The 17,924-nt window shown below is 61.6% G+C and overlaps 3 protein-coding genes across 5 annotated transcripts in view; 1 reads left to right on the forward strand and 2 right to left on the reverse strand.

Moving 5' to 3' along the window:
- Nucleotides 1-52: 52 nt before the first annotated feature.
- RAB13 (RAB13, member RAS oncogene family) lies at nucleotides 53-7,638 on the reverse strand. The gene is made up of 8 exons (XM_075907337.2): nucleotides 7,388-7,638; nucleotides 3,199-3,259; nucleotides 2,806-2,866; nucleotides 2,153-2,230; nucleotides 1,605-1,694; nucleotides 1,408-1,473; nucleotides 938-988; nucleotides 53-220 (listed from the first exon to the last, which is right to left on the reverse strand). The coding sequence occupies exons 1-8, from the start codon at nucleotides 7,509-7,511 to the stop codon at nucleotides 146-148; spliced, it is 606 nt and encodes a 201-aa protein (XP_075763452.1). The 5' UTR covers nucleotides 7,512-7,638; the 3' UTR covers nucleotides 53-145.
- Nucleotides 7,639-11,291: 3,653 nt separating this feature from the next.
- RPS27 (ribosomal protein S27) lies at nucleotides 11,292-13,806 on the forward strand. The gene is made up of 4 exons (XM_075907331.2): nucleotides 11,292-11,438; nucleotides 11,985-12,093; nucleotides 12,795-12,905; nucleotides 13,562-13,806. Exons 1-4 carry the CDS (start codon nucleotides 11,433-11,435, stop codon nucleotides 13,588-13,590), a joined length of 255 nt encoding a protein of 84 aa, XP_075763446.1. The 5' UTR covers nucleotides 11,292-11,432; the 3' UTR covers nucleotides 13,591-13,806.
- A 1,204-nt stretch (nucleotides 13,807-15,010) lies between these two features.
- Nucleotides 15,011-17,924, reverse strand: part of NUP210L (nucleoporin 210 like) — a 55,895-nt gene continuing 52,981 nt past the window's right edge. For 2 of the 3 annotated variants that reach the window (XM_075907315.2, XM_075907314.2), the window contains 3 exons: nucleotides 17,128-17,232; nucleotides 15,658-15,732; nucleotides 15,011-15,158 (listed from right to left, as the gene is read on the reverse strand). In XM_075907315.2, coding sequence (XP_075763430.2) covers nucleotides 15,067-15,158; nucleotides 15,658-15,732; nucleotides 17,128-17,232 — 272 coding nt within the window. In that variant the 3' untranslated portion in view covers nucleotides 15,011-15,066. The remainder of the gene's footprint in view (nucleotides 15,159-15,657; nucleotides 15,733-17,127; nucleotides 17,233-17,924) is intronic. The other variant, XM_075907316.2, reaches the window with a different exon arrangement.

Raw genomic sequence — 17,924 nt, forward strand, 5'->3', positions numbered from 1 at the left:
GAGAGAGAGAGGAGGGGAGGGGGGGAGGGGGGAGAGAGGGAGAGGAGGGAGGGGAGGGGAGGGGGGGGTGTGGCAGGGGGGGGGAGGGGAGGGGGGCAGACAGACGAGGAGCGACCTCCACGCTCCGGCTGGGGCCCGGCCGCCGCTAGCCCAGGGCGCATTTACTGCTGCTTCTCTTCGAAGAGCTTCTCAAGTCCAGCTGCCCCCTGGGGCTGTGACCCTGAGAGAGACAGAGCGAGCGGTCACTGCCCCTGCAGCCCGGCGCCACGGTGCCCGGCTCCAGCCCAGCAGCCGCAGGAGGAGAAGCCGGGTGGCTCCCCTCCGAGTCAGGGGTGGGGCTGGGCACCCTGCGGGCGGCGCGACGGGGCCCATGCCCCACCAGGGCGCCACACGGCGCTTGTCAAACTAGGGGTCCTGGAATGCCGGGCGCTGGGGCTCGGTGCTGCAGGGGGCCAGGTGAGCAATGGGGGGGGGGCTAAGGCCTGCCCTGGTACCACACTCTCCTAGGTGTGGGGGGGGGGAGCACACAGGGCTCCGCCCACTGCCCCTGCCGAGAGCACTAGTCCCGCCCTCCCACTGGCTGGGAACCTGCTGCCAACTGCCTTACCCCCCCCCCCCGCACCGCTGACCAGGAGCTGCTGCAGGGAAGCCCCTCCTGCCCCACCCCTGCCCCCCCAAAGCCAGAGCCACCCCCCCTCGGTGCCCACGCTCAAGTCACGTTATGTTGGGTCGTGGCATCAACTGCGCCCCACCCCAGAGGCAGCTGCATGTCAGCCCCAGGCGAGGGGCCTGAATCGGGACCTTCCAAGCGGCAGGGGCTGGAGAAAAGATCATTCCCGGGGAAAGGCAGGTTCCTGCGTCTCTGTCCCCGGGGGGCGGCCGGGCCGGGCTGGCCCCTCTAGCAGGGCTCGCCAGGCTGCCAGCACCGCAGGCTCACCGGCTTCTTGGTGGATTTCAGCAGGATGTCCCGGGCCAGGGTGCTGAAGGCCTGAGGGGAGAGGAGCAGGTGAGGGGCATCCCAGCAGGCCAGGGATACCGGGGTGGGGGCAGAGACCTGGGTGGGGGAGGGGACACTCAGCAGTGGGAAACAAGAGCCCGGGGGTGAATCTTACTGCCCCCCCAGTCCAGGGGGGCGCACGGGGAGGAAGTGCCTGGGGCCAGAGGTTCCCCACATGGGGCTACAGGAGCCCCCCACTGCCACCCCCACCCCATCCAGTCCAGGGACAGGCAGGGGCTCTGCCCAGGGCCCTGCAACAGATCTCTCCTCTCCCCCCATGGTCACGGCCCCCCAGCCCCTCCCGTGGGCCCGCCTGGGGCTCCCCGAGGCAGCGAGTGCCTGGCGCAGAGGGGGCAGACGGGCCCTTGGAGAGCCGCCCCGTGGCAGGAGCCAGCGCCCGCCCCGCTTACCTCCTCCACGTTCACGCTGGCCTTGGCGCTGGTCTCAAAGAACCGGATCCCATGCTCCCTCGCCAGCTGCCAGGAGAGAAAGGGGCCTGTGAGCCAGGCACCCCGGTCCCGCCCGGTCCCCCCTCTCGCCCACACGGCAGCCTCAGCGCCCCCGACGGGAACACGGGAGGATCTGCCCAGCCTGACACCCCCGGTACCTTCTCCGCATGCTCCCGCTGCACCTTGCGCTTGGGCTCCATGTCACACTTGTTCCCCAGCAGGAGGCGCTCCACCCCCACCGACGCGTTCTGGGGGAGAGAGCAGACGGGCCTGAACCGCATTCCCTCCCCCCAGCCCAGCCCCACTGAGCCCCCCCGACGCCCCCCGCCCCAGGCCTGCATTCCCCTCAGTCACAGCCAGTGCCCCACACTCCCGCCCCCCAGCCCAGCCAGTGCCCCACGCTCCCGGCCCCCAGCCCCCCACCCCCCAGCCCAGCCAGCGCCCCACGCTCCCGGCCCCCAGCCCCCACCCCCCAGCCCAGCCAGCGCCCCACGCTCCCGGCCCCCAGCCCCCCACCCCCCAGCCCAGCCAGCGCCCCACGCTCCCGGCCCCCAGCCCCCCACCCCCCAGCCCAGCCAGCGCCCCACGCTCCCGGCCCCCAGCCCCCTGCTAGTCCAACCCTGAGCAGCTTGTAACCCCACATAACACCTCACTGATATGTGGCCCTCACAGGGCCCCCCCAGCCAGGATACAGGCCCCCCCCCACCTCTTTGATGCTCTTCATCCAGTTCTGGATGTTCTCGAAGGATTTCTCATCCGTGATGTCGTAGACGAGGATGATTCCCTGGAAGAGACTCGCTCAGCGGTCTGGCCCTGCTGGGGATTCGGGGCCCTAAGTCCCAACGCCCCCCCCATTGGTCAATGCCACAGCCTGGCCTGAGCCCCCCCCCCGCCCCTTGAGATGGCCCAGCCGAGCCCTGAGCAGCCCCCCCACCCCCGCCCATTGGGACGGCCCATCCGAGCCCCAGGCAGCCCCCACGCCCCCGCCCATTGGGACGGCCCATCCGAGCCCCAGGCAGCCCCCACACCCCCGCCCATTGGGACGGCCCATCCGAGCCCCAGGCAGCCCCCACACCCCCGCCCATTGGGACCCTCCAGCCCCGAGCAGCCCCCCCACCCCCGCCCATTGGGACGGCCCATCCGAGCCCCAGGCAGCCCCCACACCCCCGCCCATTGGGACGGCCCGGCTCAGCCCCGAGCAGCCCCCCCACCCCCGCCCATTGGGACGGCCCATCCGAGCCCCAGGCAGCCCCCACACCCCCGCCCATTGGGACGGCCCGGCTCAGCCCCGAGCAGCCCCCCCACCCCCGCCCGTTGGGATGGCCCGGCCCAGCCCCCCCGGTCCCTGCGCCCCGGTACCATGGCTCCTCGGTAATACGCCGTCGTGATGGTTTTAAAGCGCTCCTGTCCTGCTGTGTCCCTGCAAGAGGCGGGGGAAGGGTGATGGGGGTCAGCATCGCTCGCCTCCAGGGGGAGATTCATTCCTGAGGCATCTGCCCTGCCCTGCCCCCTGGGCCTGCCCCCAGGGCCCATCCAGCCCCGGCCCCTGCCTGGGGGGACAACGCAGGGGCTGGTTGCTGTCCCGGGCTCAGGCCCATTCTGGCAACCCACACGCCCCTTCCACGCCCGCAGCCGGGCACGGCCACAGCCACAGGGCCACCAGGGCCTGAGCCACCCCCCCTCTCCTGACGCCCCTTCCCAGCCAGCGCAGCGCCCCCCAGGGCAGGCGGGAGGGGACGGGGCCCCACTTACCAGACCTGCAGTTTGATCTTTTTCCCCTCGATGTCCACGGTGCGGATTTTGAAGTCGATCCCTGGAGCATAAGGGCAGATGGAAACGTCAGAGCTGGGAGCAGGGGGGCTCTTAGCATGGGGGGGCCCTGGCATGACCCCCACCCTGCAGCCAGGCTAGCATCAGGGCCACTGGATGTAACAGGCAGGTCGGGGGGCAGGACTGAGCAGCCTGGCGGGTTCTGTGGACTGACGCTGGGGGGCCGGTCCCTACAGACGGGGCAGGGGAGGGGCGGCTGCACTGAGGGGCCCCGGGATGCCCAGGCAGCTGGAGACAGACCAGCCCCCAGGAGATGGGGTGGGGGGGAGCCAAGGCCTCAGCTGCCCAGGGGAGTTCTTGCCACTTGGGTCCAGGAGGCAGAACCTGATGGGCCTGGCCCCCCCGGCCTCCATAGCTCAGAGCAGACGATTGGAGCAGGCAGGGGCAGAGACCACGGCGGGGCGGCCCAGAGGGGATGGCGCATGCCGGTGAACGGGGCGCACGGTGCGACTGGCGCCGCGGGCGAGTAGACGCAGCAGTTTGTGGAGCCCTGCTCCTAGCTCACGGCCTCTAGACCTTGAGTCATTCCTGCTGCTCTTCTCTGGACCCTCTCCAGTTCCGCCTCCTCTCTCTTGCGCCGTGGTGCCCAGACAAGCCCTCCCACGGGGCCTCGTCAGCACAGGGCAGAGCGGGACGACTCCTCGGGGCCTCCCAGCACTCCTGTTGCTGCAGCCCAGAATCATTTGGTTGCTTTTTTTGCAACAGCGTCCCACGGCTGACTCATGTTGAGCTTGTGATTCACGCTGACCCCAGATCCCTCTCCGCAGGGCTCCCTCCTAGCCCCTCGCTTCCCATTGTGTGTGACACACGGATTGGTCCTCCCTAAGCAGAGCACTTTGCATTGGTTCTTATTAAACTTTCTCCTAGTTACCTCAGGCCGTTAATAACCACTCGCTGAGAATGGGCACCAAGCCAGCTCGGCACTCACCTTAGAATAGCCCCATCTCAGCTGTACTTCCCTAGTTCATTGATAACAGAGGAGGCGGCGAAGGCTAGGACTGTAATAAAATGCAGGACAATGTAGCACTTTAAAGACTAACAAGATGGTTTATTAGATGATGAGCTTTCGTGGGCCAGACCCACTTCCTGAGGAAAGCTCATCACCTAATAAACCATCTTGTTAGTCTTTAAAGTGCTACATTGTCCTGCATTTTGCTTCAGCTACCCCAGACTAACACGGCTACATTTCTAGGACTGTAACAGAGTTTAAAGAGAAGCTAGATAATTTCCTGGAGGTTAGGTCCATAAAAGGCTATTAGCCAGGGGATAAAATGGTGTCCTTGGCCTCTGTCTGTCAGAGGCTGGAGAGGGATGGCAGGAGACAAATCGCTTGATCATTGTCTTCGGTCCACCCTCTCCGGGGCACCTGGTGCTGGCCACTGTCGGCAGACAGGATACTGGGCTAGATGGACCTTTGGTCTGACCCAGTCCGGCCGTTCTGATGTTCTAACAAGGTCATGTGACACCGTATCAAACGCCTCACTAAAGTCTAGGTTTACCGCATCCACCACTTCCCCTTCTCCACAAGGCTTGTTCTCCTACCAGAGAAGCGATCCGATTGGTCTGCCGTGATTTGTTCTTTAGGAATCCATGCTGCCTGTTAGCTAGCACCTTATTAACCTGCAGGTGTTTGCAGATGGATTCCTTAGTTACTTGCTCCATTATCTTCCCTGGCACAGAAGTTAAACCGACTGGTCTGTAGTTTCCTGGATTGTTCTTATTTCCCTTTTTAGAGATGGGCACTAGATCTGGATGTGGAAAGGTGACTAACTTCAGTGGAAAACATGTCCACATGTCTGTCTGCACCTGAGGCTTGTGGGACCACCCCATGTCCACGTGTCTGTCTGCACCTGAGGCTTGTGGGACCACCCCATGTCCACGTGTCTGTCTGCACCTGAGGCTTGTGGGACCACCCCACGTCCGCGTGTCTGTCTGCATCTGCCCCGCGTCCGCGTGTCTGTCTGCATCTGCCCCGCGTCCGCGTGTCTGTCTGCACCTGGGCCGTGCGGGACTGGCCTGCGTCCGCGTGTCTGTCTGCACCGGGGCCGTGCGGGATGGCCCCGCGTCCGCGTGTCTGTCTGCACCGGGGCCGTGCGGGATGGCCCCGCGTCCGCGTGTCTGTCTGCACCTGGGCCGTGCGGGATGGCCCCGCGTCCGCGTGTCTGTCTGCACCGGGGCCGTGCGGGATGGCCCCGCGTCCGCGTGTCTGTCTGCATCTGTCCCGCGTCCGCGTGTCTGTCTGCACCTGGGCCGTGTCCGCGTGTCTGTTCCTCTTCTGAGTCCGTGTGTCTGGCGGCCCCCCAGGCCTCGTTTCCCTGCTTTGCTGGAGAGGCGGGGGCGCCCCAGGAGGTAGGTGAGGAGAGGAAGGCCCAGCGCTCCCTGGGACAGAGGGTGGCCTGGTCGAGATGCTCATCCAGGCCAGGGTACCACCAGGGGGATTGTTTGGGGCTCCCAGGGAGATGGGGGCTCCCCAGCTGGGAGCTCAGTGCCTGGCACAATGGGGCTCCCTGCCCCACCCCGAGAGCATCGCAATGCAGGGGACGTGGGGGGTCCTAGTTTGAGGGGTGGCCTGAGGCAGGTCCCCCTTTCGCCCAAGGGGAGAGGCAGGTGCTAGTGAAGGTGTGAGGTGGTTGCAGGGGTTCCCAGGCAGGGGGAGATGTACGGGCTGGTGACGCTGCTTGGGGTCCCTGGGTGGAAGGTCTCCGGTGAGGGGTCGGGAGATGTAGGTGCTGGTGACATTGCGGAGGGGTCCTGAGGCAGGGTTCTGGGGGGGGAGGGAGTCCCAAGAGAGTCCCAAGGCAGAGAGGCCTGGCAGGAGGTTCCCAGGTGGGGGGGGGGAGGTCCCAGGCAGGGATCCTGAGTTGGGAGGTCTCAGGTGGGAGGCGGTCCCAGACAGGGGGGTGCCAGGCAGGGGGGAACAGGTGGGAGTCCTGAGTTGGGAGGTCCCAGACGGGGGAGTCCCAGGTGGAGGGGGGGAGGCACGCGGGGGTCCTGAGTCCGGAGGTCCCAGACGGGGGGGGGTCCCAGGCAGGGGGTCCTGGGCTGAGGGGAGTCCCAGGTGGATTGGGGTCCCAGGCAGGGGTCCCGGGGGGAGGTCCCAGGCGGGTCCTGGCCGGGAGGGGGCCCAGGAGGAGGGGGGTCCCAGGCCCGCCGCGCTCACTGATGGTGGAGATGTAGGTGCTGGTGAAGCTGCCCTTGGAGAAGCGGATCACCAGGCGGCGGGGGAGCCCGGGGGGAGGGGTCCCGGCCAGAGGGGGTCCCAGGCGGGGGGGCCCCAGGCGGAGGGGGGGGTCCGAGGCAGAGGAGTCCCGGGGAGGTCCAAGGCGGGGGGGTGGTCCCAGGCGGAGCGGTGGTCCCAGCCGGGGAGGGTTCCGGGGGGGTCTCAGGTGGGGGGGGCCCCATGCGGAGGGGGTGTCCCGGCCGGGAGGAGTTCCGGGGGATCCCGGGCGCTCACCGATGGTGGAGATGTAGGTGCTGGTGAAGCTGCCCTCGGCGAAGCGGATCACCGGGCGGGGGGGGTCCCGGGGGGGGTTCGGGGGGGTCCGGGGGGGCCCGGCCGGGGAGGTTCGGAGGGGTCCCGGGGGGGGTCTCGGGGGGGTCCCGGGGGGGGTCCGGAGGGGATCCGGGGGGGTCCCGGGGGCGGCGCTCACCGATGGTGGAGATGTAGGTGCTGGCGAAGCTGCCCTCGGCGAAGCGGATCACTGGGCGGGGGGGGTCCCGGGGGGGGTCTGGGGGGTCCGGGGGGGGGCCCGGCCGGGGGGTCTCGGGGGGGGCCGGGCCGGGGGGGTCCCGGGGGCGGCGCTCACCGATGGTGGAGATGTAGGTGCTGGCGAAGCTGCCCTCGGCGAAGCGGATCACTGGGCGGGGGGGGGTTCAGGGGGGGTCCCGGGGGGGGTCCCGGGGGGGCCGGGCCGGGGGGGTCCCGGGGGGGGCTGGGGGGTCCGGGCGGTCCCGGGGGCGGCGCTCACCGATGGTGGAGATGTAGGTGCTGGCGAAGCTGCCCTCGGCGAAGCGGATCACTGGGCGGGGGGGGTCCCGGGGGGGGATCCCGGGGGGGTCCCGGGGGGGGGCCCGGGGGGGCCGGGGGGGGGGTCCCGGGGGCGGCGCTCACCGATGGTGGAGATGTAGGTGCTGGCGAAGCTGCCCTCGGCGAAGCGGATCACCAGGCAGGTCTTGCCGACCCCGCTGTCCCCGATGAGCAGCAGCTTGAAGAGGTGATCGTAGGACTTGGCCATGGCCCGGCCCGGCCCGCGCGGCTCCTGGGCCAAACTTTCCTGCAGCCGGGAGCGGCGAGAGGCGGCCCCGGCTCCACCCCGCCTGCGCCCGCCGGACCCTCCCCCTGCCTGGCCGGGCACCGCGGCTCCCGTGCGGCGAGCGGAGCGGGGCGGGGTGACGCCGGGGCTGCCCCCGGCCGGGAGATTGGGGGGGGCGAGCTCAGGGCTGGGCTGAGAGTGAGGGCCACTGGCGGAGCTGGGGGGAGCCCGAGGCTGGGCTGGTAGGGGCTGTGGGGCAGGAGTGAGGGGCACTAGCGGGGGGCGCTGTGGGGCAGGAGTGAGGGGCACAGGCAGGGTGGGAGGGGCTGTGGGCAGGAGTGAGGGGCACTGGCGGGGCAGGGGGCAGTGGGTCGGGAGTGAGGGGCACAGGCAGGGTGGGAGGGGCTGTGGGGCAGGAGTGAGGGGCACAGGCAGGGTGGGAGGGGCTGTGGGGAGGAGTGAGGGGCACTGGCGGGGCAGGGGGCAGTGGGTCGGGAGTGAGGGGCACAGGCAGGGTGGGAGGGGCTGTGGGGCAGGAGTGAGGGGCACAGGCAGGGTGGGAGGGGCTGTGGGGCAGGAGTGAGGGGCACAGGCAGGGTGGGAGGGGCTGTGGGCAGGAGTGAGGGGCACTGGCGGGGCAGGGGGCAGTGGGTCGGGAGTGAGGGGCACAGGCAGGGTGGGAGGGGCTGTGGGGCAGGAGTGAGGGGCACAGGCAGGGTGGGAGGGGCTGTGGGGAGGAGTGAGGGGCACTGGCGGGGCAGGGGGCAGTGGGTCGGGAGTGAGGGGCACAGGCAGGGTGGGAGGGGCTGTGGGGCAGGAGTGAGGGGCACAGGCAGGGTGGGAGGGGCTGTGGGGCAGGAGTGAGGGGCACAGGCAGGGTGGGAGGGGCTGTGGGGCAGGAGTGAGGGGCACAGGCAGGGTGGGAGGGGCTGTGGGGAGGAGTGAGGGGCACTGGCGGGGCAGGGGGCTGTGGGTCGGGAGTGAGGGGCACAGGCAGGACGGGGGAGCCCAGGGACTGCCGGGTGGGAACGCCGGATACCAGCAGGGAGGAGAAGGACCCAGGGCGGGGATACCCGCAGCTGTGTCTCAGGGCTGAGGGGCGCTGGCCCAGCTGCGGGGGGGGGGGGGGGGGTGTCACTGCACTGCAGACATGTTCCAAAAACGTCTCGATATGAATTGGTGGCAGGGCCAGGGGAGCCGGTCGCGGTCCTGACATCCCACAAATCCTAATCCACAGCTCAGCCCTTTGTGTCGTCAGAAAGAGCCTCCCCGAAACCGGCTGGCAATGGGGGCTGGCTCTGTGCCACAGAGGGTGAGTTTACCTACTGGGAGGCACAGGCAGGGGCAGAAAGGGCTCTGTGCCTCCACACCAGGCAGGGCGCACCAGCTGCTGCACTCAGGGATGCCTGGGCTGCTGGTCCCTCTGGGGAGGCCAGGATGCCTGGCTGTTTGCAAACCCCTCTGAGGAGGAGGCCCAGAAATCCAAGGTGTGGGGCCCACACCTCATGCCCGGGGCCAAACATGCTCCCAGGAGCCCTCCCTGACTTGCCTCGTGCTGAGACAAATGCAGGGCGCAAAGGCCTGGCAGGTCTTTTCTACAGTTCTCGCAAACTCACCTCATTGCCCTGTCCGGTCTGAGACGCCCGCCCTCAGCAAACATTCCTGTAATACCGACCCATGAGTCTGCCAGTCGGGTGTGGCACACAGCCCCCAGCGGCAGGGGCCCCCCAAAATGTGGCAGTGCAGCAGGGCTCAGGCAGGCAAGCTTAGGGTGGCCAGGTGGCCAGTTTTGAACTGGACAGGCCGGTATTTGAGCTTTGTGTTCGGGAAACAAATTGAGAAAATATCGGACCTAGTAATGTCTGCTATTTTCTAATTAAATAAGTTTAATTATCTTCATGAGTATCAGTACGTAGTTGCGTAGTGCCTGGCTGGTAGACACGCTCACACTGCACGAGCGTATCCTCCAGCCAGGCAGTACGCAACTACGCAGTGGGGGGGAAGGGGGCTGGGGCGGGATAGTATCCCCCAGGGCTGGACTCACCCATGAGCGGGATGGGCAGCACCCCAAGATCTGCCTGTGCCCGGGCCAACTCCACTTCCCACCGGCTGGTTCCCCCCTCCTGGCCAGCTCTGCTCCCCCTGCTCCCCTCCTGGCCAGCCCTGCTCCCCGACAACTAGTTCCCCCCCACCCCAATCTCCTCCACGAGTCCAGCTCCCCCCATGGCTGGTCCCCCCCCCCGCGCAGCTGAGATCCAGTGTGTCCGGTGTTTTTATGGAAACCATCTGGCAACCCTAGGTGAGCTGCCTGCATGCCACGGCGCAGGGTGCCACGTTGCTCCTGGAAGCAGCCAGCTGCGGGCTCATTTCTGCAAGCCCCTGATGTGAGGAGAGGTGGCTCCACATACACTGACCCTGCCCACACGTGGAGATTTGCTGTGCCCCTCCCTGCATGGGGTGCACAGAGATGTGCCTGCAGCAGGGCCAAGGCAGCTCTCAGTGGGCTCTACCTCCCTCCCTCTGCATCACTCTGCTCCGGGAAGCAGCCAGCATATCCCTGCAGCTCCTGGGGGTGTGTCTGTTTATTGCCCCGCCCCAAGCTCCGACTCCTCAGCTCCCATTGGCTCAGAACTGCAGCCAGTGGGAGGTGCAAGGGCAGCGGTGCAGAGACTGCCTGGACATCTCCAGACCTAGAAGCGGCTGCCAAAGGGGTATGCTGGTCAGTTTGGGAGCCATGCCACGTGCTGCCCCCTCCCCCAACCAAACTTCCTTCCAGAGCCCGACCTCCATCCCAACCAATGTTCCCTCTAATTTTTCCATGTACAGAATAAATTTTGTTCTGTGCACCGAGGCCAGTGCGGATGTCCAGCACCGGTAGAAACATCTGCTGCCGGCTGTGGGCGCTCTGCTCATCCGCTGGGCAGCAGTAGACTCTCTCCTGGGTGGCTGCCCAAGCGCTCATCTCCCAGGGAACCCTGGCCCCAGCCCAGAGCCCAACCCCCGCCCTGATCAGGTACCTCCATTTATGTTCATTCACTTTCGGTCAGGAAGGGGAGTAACAGGAACTGCTGCTTGGCTGGGACCAGAGGGCCGGGAACCAGGCCGTGCACAGGGCCCCTCGGCATCACGACTGTCACTCGCCTGCAGGGCGGGGTGGGGCGGAGTCCCCTGCGCCTGGATGTTGGGGGAGGGAGGGGACCAGGCACCCAGTTTCCAGCCCAACCCCTAGGAGTGGGGGGAATGAACAGGGCGGGGCCATGCTTAAGAAGGGGGCGGGGCTTACAAAAGGGCGGGGAGCATGCAAAGGGGCGGGGCCACGAAGGGGCATGCGTAAGAAGAGGCGGTGCTTACTAGAAGGGCGGGGCGTGCTAAGGGGCGGGGTCATGGGGGGCGGGGCCAGAGTGTTGGGGTTTGCAGGGCTCGGGAATTAGAAACCCGCCTCCTCAGGGAGGGTCCCTGCTGCACCGTGATGTCACCAGTCCAGAGATGACATCACTTAGCGCCTCGTCTCGCTTGTGGTGACGTCACGCGGGCCGTGGCGTGGGCGGGACTGGCAGGAAGTTATCTCATGGCCGGTCTCCAAGGACCTTCCCAAGATGGCGTCATTTTCCCGCTTCCTCAGCCGCCTCAGACCGACCTTCTTAATATGGCCAGTTACATCCGTTCTTCCGGGGGGACGACCTTCCCAACATGGCGGAGCGCGCGGTGCGCTCAGCACGTTGTTGACGTAATGACCGTCTGCTGACGCTCCTTGCGCCCTGGCTGGCCGTTCGATCCTTCCTAACATGGCGGCAGGGCCGTGCCAAAGCCTCACTTCCGCCCGTGCGGGGAACCCCGGAGCGGATATAGCGGTTCTAGTTTCCGGTTTAGCCCCTTTTCGGCCGCGGCTGCCACCACGCGAACATGCCTGTGAGTGCGGCCGAGCGGCCCGCGGGCCGGGCCCGGGAGCGCCCCTCGCCCTGGGCGGCCCCGCCCGGCCTCTCCCCGCCGGCCGGGCCGGCTCTGCGCCCGGGGACCCGGCTGGGCGCCCGCGAGGCCCGGCCGAGCAGCGGGAGCCGGGCCCGGAGCGTGGAGATGGCGGCGGGGGAGGGACCAAGATGGCGGCGGCGGGGGGGGCTCTTGGGGGGGCCCGTGGGGGGCGGGGGGGCAGGCGGGGGCCCGTGGGGGGAGGTCTGCGGCTTGGGGGGTGGGGGGCCCTGCCCCATGGCGGTTGGGGGGATGTGGGGGGCAGGAGGGGGGGCCTGCCCCATGGCGGTTGGGGGGGATGTGGGGGGTGGGCAGGAGGGGGGTGGGGGGGGCCCTGCCCCTGCCCCTGCCCCTGCCCCATGGCGGTTGGGGGGGGATGTGGGGGCTGGGCAGGAGGGGGCCTGTGGGGGGAGGCCTGCGGCTTGGCGGGGAGGGCCGGGGGGGGCTCTGCCCCTCAGCTCGGCCTAACCTGCTCCGCTCGGCTTGCAGCTGGCGAAGGATCTGCTGCATCCCTCCCCCGAGGAGGAGAAGCGGAAACACAAGAAGAAGCGCCTGGTCCAGAGCCCGAACTCCTATTTCATGGACGTGAAGTGCCCTGGTGAGCTCCTGGCGCGGCCCCTTGTGCCAGCTGCTGGGAAGGGCAGCCTGCGCCGTGTCCCGCCTGCTCCAGGCCCGGCCAGCAGGCCCCACGTTGTTTGCCCCGGGAGTCCAGCGCCGACTGGGTTGCTTTCGTAGTCGCAATTTTCGGAGCGGATTCGAGTTGTTTGTGGTGGAGGCTTTTCGCCTAAAGATGGGGCCTGTGCAGAACTGTAGAGCTGCAGGGGAGCTAGAGTAGCCTGGTCACTATGGAGACGGCAGCCCGAAGCCCTTCTCCCTTCACCAAAGAGTTAGGACAGCCATGCAAAGTAGTAGACCCCCACTAGTCCCGGTGCCAGAGAAGTCCATGGATGTCTGCTGGGTGGCGTTCTAACCAGGGGATGCTCTGGGATTTGCTTGTCTCCATTTAGTTACTTGGTGCTAGCTAAATGCATTATTGTAGCTAATGGACAACTGATTTTTCCCTCTGGGACTCGGGGGGAGGGCTCCTTGGTCAGTGTCCACCTTTAAAATACAACCTTGAAAGGCTTGTGCCTTGACAACTCCTGGCTTTTATACTGGCACAGCTGCCCTTAACCCTCTCTCACCACTGGCTTGCACGGAGCGCTTACTAGCTCTGTCACTTGCTCCAGCAGGGGAAATGCCCTGTCCCCAGCTCTTTTGTGGAGAATATGCTCATCTCAAATCTTTGCTTTATTTCAGGTTGCTATAAAATCACCACTGTATTCAGCCACGCACAGACTGTGGTTCTGTGTGTGGGCTGCTCAACTGTGCTGTGCCAGCCCACTGGAGGAAAGGCAAGGCTTACAGAAGGTAAAACCACCCAGTCAGTGCATTGTTTGACCTGGTTGTGAGTAGTCCTCTTGTCTGTCTGGAACTGCACATTTCTCGGGGCATGGAATGCAGAGCGTGGCTATTAATGCATGGCATGCTGCATGAACAGGCAGTCTGGCTACAGTGTTTCTCCAGTGCTTGGAGGGAGCGGGGTTGCTAACTTGTAAAACTCTTAAGTGACCAGCAATAGTTACTCTGCTACAGCACATGGTAGGTCAGAACTACTAGAAACCGTGGGGGTTCGTGGCTGTTTTCTGGTGCTCCTAAGGGATTACTGAAGCTATAGTTACTGTTCTGCTGGCTTTGATGTTTATGTCCTGTGCTTGGTCTATCTGAGCACATTCCGTGTCTGTTGGCTCTGCTACCATGCTACTTGTGTAGCAGCATATCTGACAGTGGATTTGGGGAGTGTTGATACTTCAGGGTTTCATGCTCAGCAAGGGCTCTGGGAGAGTAATGGGAATAGTTTGCTTTTGTCACAGCCCCTGGAGCTCTTGTGCGGTCCCCCTCCTGCGGTGGGGGGGCATAGTGTCAGTTTACTGTATACAGTGGTCAAAGGGGCTAAGAACAACCCAACCGTCCCCATGTGGCCTGGTGACATGCTTGAGATTACTTACTGTTCTTTCCTCATCTAGGATGCTCCTTCAGACGAAAGCAGCACTAAACTAAACAAAGGCGTGTCTGAGATGGGTGGGACTACCTGCACAGTCGCTGCACAAATACAGCTGGTTCAAGAGCATGGGGTTCAGCCACAGGACGCACTGTTAAGATGTGAGCCGAGGGCTTTAGACATGTCTATAGAATATGAGGGGAGAACGTGACTCATACTGTCCCTGTAGCCTCACCCATCTGACTGTCAATAAATTTTGGATAAAATACAGCTTTGTCTGTTGCTTTAACTTAATACTGTCAATGCTCTTTGGGCGACGTGCGTGAAAGCAAACCCCTTCTGGGCAGTGTCTGACTCTGCACTGCCTGTGCTTGCAACAGATGTTGTGATGACCCTCAACGGGGAAAGAATATGCACATGCAGTGAGCTCTTCACCTTACGGCCTCCAGCTAGGAGTCTCTAGCCCTGTGGGGTCCAACCATTTTGGAAGCAGTAGCCACTATAGCTACTGCAATAGCCAACTAGCCACCCTCAACCGGCCCAATAGCCACATGTGGCTAGTGTGTTGGACACCACGATTCTAGCCTGTCCCTTCCCTGAGACTTCAGAGTGATCTCCACATTCTTAAAGCGGAAGTTTCAACTGCTTTGCCCTACTGACAGAACAGGCTTTTGCAAGTGATGCTCAGCTATTCCTCAAACCACTGTGATGGGGCCTTGTTACTATTTCAGGGCTCTGGTCTTGCACCCTACCTCTGCAGGCAGGCCATAGAAGCGTGTTGTAACATACTTACTAGGGGTGTAATCAATTAACTGATAAACAAAAGTTTACAGGTTAATGCTACAGACTACATGCATTTTCTCTCCTCTCCCCCGCTCCTGAGTACTTTTTTTTTTTAAGCAGGCAGGCTAGCAGCCTGGCTCAGTCCTGGCTTGCACCGGATCTGGATTTAAAGAGTATTAGGAGCCAGGCGGGCAGGACACCTGTCTTGCACCAAGTCTGGGAGCTCAGAGCTTCTCCTGGACAGGGCTGCTGCCACCCTGCACTGCTGCCTCTATACGCAGGGCAACAGGTAGCCAGTCTGAGGGGAGCTGGTTTGTAACCTGGCTCCCCTCACAAACTAGCTGCTGCCTCTGAAACCGAGGCAGCAGCACAAAGTGTCAGGGGGCTCCTCAGGAGTGGGGCCAGAGCACAGTGGGGACTACAGAACAGTCGAGTAACCAATAAGAGTTGATGAGTTAACCGATGATTAACATCCCGTACACTTAACAGCTTGAAAAGGGTCAAAGTTGAAACTGCTGAGTGGCTTCTGGATTTTATTCTAGCCCATAACATGGGGGAGTCTTCTACCACACTGCTCTGTTCAGAATGGCATGAACCCTACTCTGCGTCTGCCAACATAGAGGGGCTTGGCCCAGTGCTCATTGCTGGGGCCGGAAGGGTCTAGAGTTAGTCCAGAGAAACAGGCAGGTGCTATGATCCATTAGCACACTTCACAGACATTTATTAAAGTACAAAAAGGCAAGGCCTTCAAAAATGTCTTCTCCGTACACTCCAAAGCCACAGCTGTGTCCTGTTTCTTCCATTGGGCTGCTGAGGACCAACAGGAGGATAGGAATACCCTAAAGGGTAGGGGAAAAGATTACTCAATTTAATACTGGACTGCGTGAATACCAATACGAGGCTGGAACCATGGTTTTACTTAAGACAACTGCTATCTAGCCTGGCAATTACTAGAAGAAGTTCTTAAAACTTCAAGCCTTTTCCTGTGCTCTAGAAAAGGTAGAGATAATGTCTTTCATTGGACTGACTGATTGGTGTCCCCAACAAAAGATACTACCTCACCCACTTTGTCTCAAACCCTGGACCAACACGAGTACCTGGTGTTTCTGGTCTCTGGAAAAGCAGGCTTGCAGTCGGACAGCAGTCTGGGTATTCTAGAGCTAGAGAAGTGAGTTTATTTTACAGCAAGTAGGCTGGGATGTGGGAGGGCAGGGGCACAAGCTAGACTCCTCACTATCTACTGATGTTTCTACTAACCTCTAGGAACTGTGCTTTAGATACTTAAGTATCCAGTGTCCCATACTGTACTTTACACAAGTTTAGAAAATTCCAGCTTACCTGTCTGAGGTGTAGCTGAGGTAGGCACGTACACAACAGGTACATTCTGCACTCTGGTGAGGAAGGCATTGTATGCTGCAAAAATAACCAGTTCTATAATGAAGTGTGGGGAACAGGCTTGAAGGCCCAGTCCCATTGCTCTAACAGTTTGTGTATCCATTTACAACCGTTCAAGGTGTGATTTAAACCAACCCAGATTGCAGAGCCATTAATTTAGGTGCAGTCACCTCAGACTTGTCGATTGGCCTTGGCTTTCCTGAGCGCTCTGAAGAGGTGCTGGGTGGCCTCACTCCGTTAAGTGCAGTAAGCTGCACGAACACGAGGGGGAGGTTTTCCCACAAGTTCAACTAAACCAATACAACTTTGTCTAATGGCCAAACTGGAGATTTCTGCTTAACACCTTTTCACAGCTTCTGTAGGTCAAAATCCTATAAACCCCACCACTGTTTATGAAGTTGTGTGGAGGAGGAGAACGTGCATGTTGGAAGAAATCAGATTATAAATGAGAATTCCCAAAAGCAAAACGAAGGTGAAACTGGCAGAAGTGCTGTGCTTTTTAGGTACCACTGTAAGTGTAAATCTTTCTGTATTAAAAGGTGAAATCATTAGTGCTTAAAGGTAGCTCTGTTAGCGCCAATAATGTGGTCTTTCCCAGAAATGATCCAGTCGAAGTAGCAACAGGGTGAATTTCCACCCCCTGCCCTTTGCCAATATACCTCAGCCCTGCTCCAGAGTAATCACAGCCAGAGGAGAACGGAGTTTGGCTTTTCCATGGAGGAACAAGCCCTTTAGGAAGTGGATGCATTTCCTGTAGGTGGCTGATTTGGTTGACTACTGGCTTGGAGCAGCTGAGCTCTAACAGTGTCTATATCCCAGGGCAAAGAGGCTGTGATTTTTAATTCCAGAAATACAGTGTGACAGAGGTATGGGCCTGGCCCTTCTACTGGGTACATCGCAGCCCCACAGCCTAAAGCTGAGGGACTACAGGCTCTGATAGGCTGCGTGCCGGCGACTTCCATCATCCTTCAGAGGCAGATTCACTAAGTTACGTGACGCTTACTGGAGATTTTATAAACTGAGGGCCCCCTACTTTATGTGGTTGTTAAAGGTAGCGGGTTATTTACCTATGTATCTATCTTAGTGGCCAAAATGTCCTTTTCGCTCAGGTGCATATCAGTTGGTGTCACTGGAAAAACAGCAACCTCCCTGTGCTGCAATATACTATAGAGGTTCTTGAAAGGCACTGCTGAAATAGGACTTGGACACCAGCAGGACTGCGTCGGGGTTAACCCTTTGTATGCTAAATGTATTTTATTTCAGGACATGCTCTGATATGTAGTTGTTTGAGTTGTGTATGGTTGGTTTCAAAATGTAACAGACAAATGAGTGGATCCAGTGAACGAACACAAGGTAAAACTCTCTGTCTTCCCCTCATTACTAACTGCAAACCTCTCTTGCATTTTCACTTACTGAGAAAGATGACGGTGGTTGATGCTAGAACAGCAAAGAGGGTGAAGAGAAGGATCTGGTAAGAGCCTATAAGCTGTTGGACAATTCCTGCTTCACTGCACTGACCTAACATTTCCAGAAAAAAGGTGATTAGTTATGGATGCAGGCAGACTCCTGCTTTCTATAATAAAGGACGCTGCAGAGACGCATCTAACCACCCTTCAGCTTTGTTGCAGGCGCTGAAAAGAACTATGTATTAGAGCAGTATTTCTCAGACTGCTCCACGGAGCCCCAAGGGCTGTGCGAGACATCTCCAGGGGCTGCGTGGGGTTGACAAACTGGAAACAGCGATAGGTACAACACGTACAATCAGTGGACCGCTGGGGCTCTGCGTACACTTTTATGCATGGAAAGGGCTCCGGAGCCCAAAAAGTTTGAGAACTGCTGTTTTAGACAGTTTTTGAACAAGAACTCCTCCTAAACGGTAAGAGTCAGGACCACCACATTTGGTAGACAGCTTCCTTGTGTAACTTAAAGCTACGTGAGGGGTTGGTTGGGCCAGGGAAATGGCATGTGCCTGGAATGGGATTCCTCAGAAAACCAAACCAAACAGAAGAGACACAGAATCACCAAAGCAAGTACAGTCCTCAACTGACATAACTGAGCAAATGCTGAAAGAGACTGATGCTGGACAAACGATGAGCCAGAAAAATGGGATGAACCTGGAATTGGATCGCGTCTCAATAAACCTTGCAGAAAAGAGACAAAACAAATCTGAAGCAGTGCTCTGTTTTGGCTCCGGGTAACAGTGGGGAAAT

Source organism: Pelodiscus sinensis, chromosome 22 (assembly GCF_052426305.1).
Source record: "Pelodiscus sinensis isolate ZL-2025 chromosome 22, ASM5242630v1, whole genome shotgun sequence".
Taxonomy (NCBI): domain Eukaryota; kingdom Metazoa; phylum Chordata; order Testudines; family Trionychidae; genus Pelodiscus; species Pelodiscus sinensis.

Coding starts and splice junctions, on each gene's coding strand:
- RPS27 (XM_075907331.2), top strand. Junction 12,094..12,794: donor CATGGACGTGAAGTGCCCTG/GTGAGCTCCTGG, acceptor GCTTTATTTCAG/GTTGCTATAAAATCACCACT. Junction 12,906..13,561: donor AAAGGCAAGGCTTACAGAAG/GTAAAACCACCC, acceptor TTCCTCATCTAG/GATGCTCCTTCAGACGAAAG.
- RAB13 (XM_075907337.2), bottom strand. CDS start 7,511: ATGGCCAAGTCCTACGATCACCTCTTCAAGCTGCTGCTCATCGGGGAC. Junction 1,474..1,604: donor AGCGGGAGCATGCGGAGAAG/GTACCGGGGGTG, acceptor CTCTCCTGGCAG/CTGGCGAGGGAGCATGGGAT. Junction 989..1,407: donor CCAGCGTGAACGTGGAGGAG/GTAAGCGGGGCG, acceptor CTCTCCCCTCAG/GCCTTCAGCACCCTGGCCCG.